General features: G+C 45.7%; 1 protein-coding gene across 1 annotated transcript; it reads right to left on the bottom strand.

Moving 5' to 3' along the window:
- Nucleotides 1-2,963: 2,963 nt before the first annotated feature.
- LOC125538233 (DEAD-box ATP-dependent RNA helicase 9-like) lies at nucleotides 2,964-4,238 on the bottom strand. The gene is made up of 2 exons (XM_048701507.1): nucleotides 3,576-4,238; nucleotides 2,964-3,453 (listed from the first exon to the last, which is right to left on the bottom strand). The coding sequence occupies exons 1-2, from the start codon at nucleotides 4,158-4,160 to the stop codon at nucleotides 3,244-3,246; spliced, it is 795 nt and encodes a 264-aa protein (XP_048557464.1). The 5' UTR covers nucleotides 4,161-4,238; the 3' UTR covers nucleotides 2,964-3,243.
- Nucleotides 4,239-4,782: the final 544 nt, after the last annotated feature.

Genomic DNA, 4,782 nt, shown 5'->3' with positions numbered 1-4,782 from the left:
AGATGCTGGTTATGAATGCCGTCTAGGTGTTCTTCCACCCTTCAGGAAAATCAGGTACCATCTGAACGAGTTCACTAGTAGGAACTATTCTAAGACTCCACAGGAACTATTTAATCTCAAACACTCCAGCCTTAGAGTTACTGTTGGGAGGGCATTTGGAACTCTAAAGAACATGTTTAAGATCCTGACTCATAAGTCATCCACACTTTCCAAGTCCATGTGAAGCTTATTCTTACTTGTTGCATTATGCATAACTCGATCCTGCAATGGGGTTGTGATGAACTGGTACCAGAGGAGGAATATGTGACGCCTAACGATGTTGTCAGCTCCGGTCATGGTGTGGAGGCATTTGACAATGACCTGGAAGAACAAAAGGATGGAATGGGCACAGGGAATGTGGGATAACAGAGGTCGAACAAGGATCTGAAGAAGAAAAAGAGCAAGAGCATCAACAGAAGAGAAGAAGCAACAACACATGAGGAGAAGAACCTCAACATGACATTGCGAGTTTCAAGGGCATTGAGAGGAAACACAACATCGGGCGGGTCCTCGGGATCCGACATCGGAAAGGGACGACTTCGTTCACCGGGAAAAGGACCGCAGTAGGGCCGACGGGAAGACATCCTCCTCCTTCACGCAGACGAGTGACTCGATATCCCCGCGGTCGCCAGATCCGCTACCATCACGGGAGGAGGGTCCAACGGCTATCGCGACTAGTGCACTGCACAGGGAGTTTGCCCCAGTGCAGAGCGTCTGGGGCTGGAGATTCCGCTCCACCACCAAGTTGATCCAATAGGATGCGTTATTATGTAGTGACATTATCCGAGTGTGAAGGAGATGGAAAAGGAGGAGGCAGCGGGTAGAGAGGGTGGCGTTTAGGGCTTTGGTGATGAGGACGCCTCGCCGTCGGGCTTTTATAGTAGGGGATGAAGCCGCATGGCCATCCAAACGAACGCCTTGGAAATCAGGGGGGGTTGTGGAGGCCATTAATGGGAGGGTAGTTTCGTCCTGCACTCACCATTGCTCGCCAGTGATTATCTGTGCACGATGGTGTGTGTATGTGCGTCACGCAGTTTCAAAATCCAGTCATGGCGCAAGGAGAAAGAAAGTGAAACTTCCTGGCAGTTAGGCATGGAGCAAGTATAATGACCAACTTGACAAGGTTGGTCACGTGCTTACCATGCTAGCCCCTGAATCGATCCGCCAGCATACACGATACTGATGTAATACCAAATAAAAATGCATCACTATATTACATCAAAATGATCCAGAATAACATAGTCTAATACAAATCTAGCTCAAGGCTAGTTCAAATAAAGTATCATTACAACCGAAAACACAAATAACTTGCCAGAGCTCCATCTACGCCACATGCAAACCTTCTCGAGTAAAGACACATAACCCTACATAAACATCACTCCTCATCGTAGACACCTGCAACATGATATGTTGTAGCCACTAGAGCCAATACATTGAAGATATAGTTCTTATGAGGCTAATTTTTAAAAGATAATACATTTTTTACATTAAATTTCAGAAATATTACGCCGTAATTATATTTTTTTGAAAATATTACCCAGTCGGCCTACTGCTGACCGATTGGATCCAATCGGCCTACTGCTGGCCAATTGGGCCTCAGTTGGCCCACTGCCGGCCGATTGGATCCAGTCGGCCCACTGCTGTCCGATTGGCCCCAGTCAGCCTACTGCTGGCCGATTGGCACCCAGTCTGCTTCGTCTAGGCTGACAGGTGCATTGCACCCATTTATCTGTTGAATACGTATTTGAAAAATGTTGAAGACGTATTTGAAAAAATGTTTATCATGCATGTAAAAATGTTGATCAAGCATTTGCAAAAAAATGCTGAACAAGCATTTGAAAAATGTTGAGTTTCAACATCTTTTTCAAATGCTTGTTCAGCATTTTTTGCAAATGCTCGATTAGCATTTTTATATACATAATCAACATTTCCTAAAATACTTCTTCAACATTTTTCAAATACCTATTCAGCAATTTTTAAATATTTGTTCAACATTTTTCAAATACTTGTTTAATATTTTTTTCAAATGCTTGATTAACATTTTTACATGCATGATAAACATTTTTTTAAATACTTCTTCAACATTTTTCAAATACGTATTCAACAGATAAATGGGTGCAATGCACCTGTCAGCCTAGAGGAAGCAGACTGGGTGTCAATCGGCCAGCAGTGGGCCGACTGGGGCCAATCGGCCAGCAGTAGGCCGACTGGGTAATATTTAAAAAGGCATATAATTACAGCGTAATATTTCTGAAATTCAATATAAAAAATGTATTGTTTTAAAAAATTAGCTTTTATGAGAGAAAAATTATCCCTACCTTTCTCAATGGCATCAACCACAAAAATGTTGTTATAAAAAACTTAACATATAAAGTATAGGATAAGCCACTTTCAAAGGTTCGTCACCTACCTACTAATCTTCCGAGAACCTGTTATTTTTACCATCTCCAAGAATTTTCTTACAGTGTTGGTAAAATAAGTCTTTAACTTTCAATAAACTAGGCAAAAATGAGAATCCTCTTTCCAAGAGATGTGAGTGGATAACAATTTTTTAAGGAAATGCAGTGCAAGAAATTTCTTAAGAAAATTTCCTATAGAATGCAATCATATAAATCGAACAGTATATATATGATAAAACCATGAGAAATTCCAATCCTCTAAATTAAGTTCATCATATGCATGCTATCACGACTCACGAGTGATGGGAGCGCACCGATCGAGCGGCCAGGATGTCGTCACGCCCGGAAACAAAAGAACTGATTGAATTCTCGATACTATGCCCATGCAGAAACAATACATACAATAATACTATCCCGTTTCTAAATATTTGTCTTTTTAGAGATTTTAAATGGACTACCATATACAGATGTATATAAACATATTTTAAAGTGTAGATTCTCTCATTTTGCTTCGTAAATAGTCACTTATTAAAATCTCTATAGAGACAAATATTTAGAAACAGAGCAAGTACATATGTAGACACGCAGCAAGTTAAATACATACTCCACACAACGTTGTAAGCAGCAACACACGCACACCCATGAAAAAAAAAGCAACACACGCACACCGACCGAACGTACGTACGTATATATAACGAGCCGTATATACGCACAAATTCCCGGCTCTTATTGGACGCACGCTCGCGCGTATACGTGTGCTAGCTAGCTAGCTGAATCGCGGATCGATTAGCAGCAGCTGGCTAGCTTAGCCGAAGAAGTGGTGCTTCTTCTTCCCCTCGCCGCGGCCGGACTCCTCGTCCTCGCCGTCCTCCGCCGACTCCTTGTACTCCTTCTTCTCGTGGTGCTCGTGGAACGCGTACCCGCCGCTGCCCACAGCCGCCACCGCGGCCACCTCCTCCTCGATCTTGTGACGGTGCGCGTTCTCCGGGTCCTTCTTCACCTGGTGCTTCTCGTACTACACACATCCATATATACATGGCCCGTTAATTCGCACCATGATTGAATCATCATCGGTGGAAACGTGCGTTCGAGAGCCTAAAATTTTGCGCGAGGAAATATCGTTCGGGAGGTACGTACCATGGCGAAGGCGCCGGAGGCGAGGGTGCCTATCTCGCCGAGGTGCTCCTTGTGCTTGTGCTCCTTCTCCTCCTTCCTGTACTTCTCGGTCTCGTCCCTGGACGACCCGTACTCCGTGTCGTCGCCGCCGGACTTCTTGTACCCGCCGCCGCTGTACTCGTCGTCGCCACCCGACTTCTTGTACCCGCCACCGCTGTACTCGTCGTCGCCACCCGACTTCTTGTACCCGCCACCGCTGTACTCGTCGTCGTCTCCGCCGGACTTCTTGTACCCGCCGGCGCTGCGGTCGTAGTCGTCACTGCCGGGCTTGTTGCGGCCGTAGTCCTCGTTGCTCGACTGCTTGTTGTAACCGGTGTCGTAGTCGTCGCCTCCGGACTTCTTGTACCCGGCGCCGCTGTACTCGTCGTCGCCGGTGGACTTGTTGTAGCCGCCGCGGCCGCTGCTGCGCTCGTGCTCGTAGTCGTCGGCGCCGGACTTGTTGTAGCCACCTTCGCGGCGGTTGTAGCCCTCGTTGCTGGTCTTGTTGTCGTAGTCGTCGCCGGCACCGGACCTGCCGTAGCCGCTGCGGCCGTACTCGTCAGCCATCTCGTTCGAGTGTGGGACTACGGGAGAGAAACAAACTTGTCACGGGCTCACGGCTCACTAGTGTAAAGCTCACTGCTTTGTACTAAGAGCACCGCAACGTGGAGTATTTATAGAGGGAGCACAAGGTATCCGTGTCTAGAGGACACGGGCAGGACGATCAGTTTGGCAAGCAGATCGTGGTTCCTTTGCAGCCTACGTGCTGCTGAAATCAAACAAATTCAAAGTTTTTCATATTTCTTTTTGGTCATATTTAAGCAAACAAACCCTTATAAAAACATCCATACAAAATTTGAAAGATACAAATTTTAGGGGTGCCAAAGTCTTCTTCCTCGAGCATCCATCAAGGACGCATCCGTAAGCAAGTCGCGTCTGACCTTCGTCTGAGCGGAGCAAACTTGTTGAAACTCATGAGCTTGTAGAGTGAAATGTGTCATTAGTCCAGAAATTCAAAGTGATTGCACACTTTAGGCCAAATACTCGTAAACTGGTCAATTTAGTATGTAATCTCATATACCGAAATAGGCTTTCGTCCTGCTTTATATAGTATAAAGCAAACCGCCACAAGCATACATCAAGCCTAACAAGGTAGCAACACACACGAGACCGAAGTACAAACAAGAAG

Source organism: Triticum urartu, chromosome 2, assembly GCF_003073215.2.
Source record: "Triticum urartu cultivar G1812 chromosome 2, Tu2.1, whole genome shotgun sequence".
Taxonomy (NCBI): domain Eukaryota; kingdom Viridiplantae; phylum Streptophyta; class Magnoliopsida; order Poales; family Poaceae; genus Triticum; species Triticum urartu.
This window is presented reverse-complemented; position numbering and strand designations above follow the sequence as displayed.

Coding starts and splice junctions, on each gene's coding strand:
- LOC125538233 (XM_048701507.1), bottom strand. CDS start 4,160: ATGGCTGACGAGTACGGCCGCAGCGGCTACGGCAGGTCCGGTGCCGGC. Junction 3,454..3,575: donor CCTCCGGCGCCTTCGCCATG/GTACGTACCTCC, acceptor GGATGTGTGTAG/TACGAGAAGCACCAGGTGAA.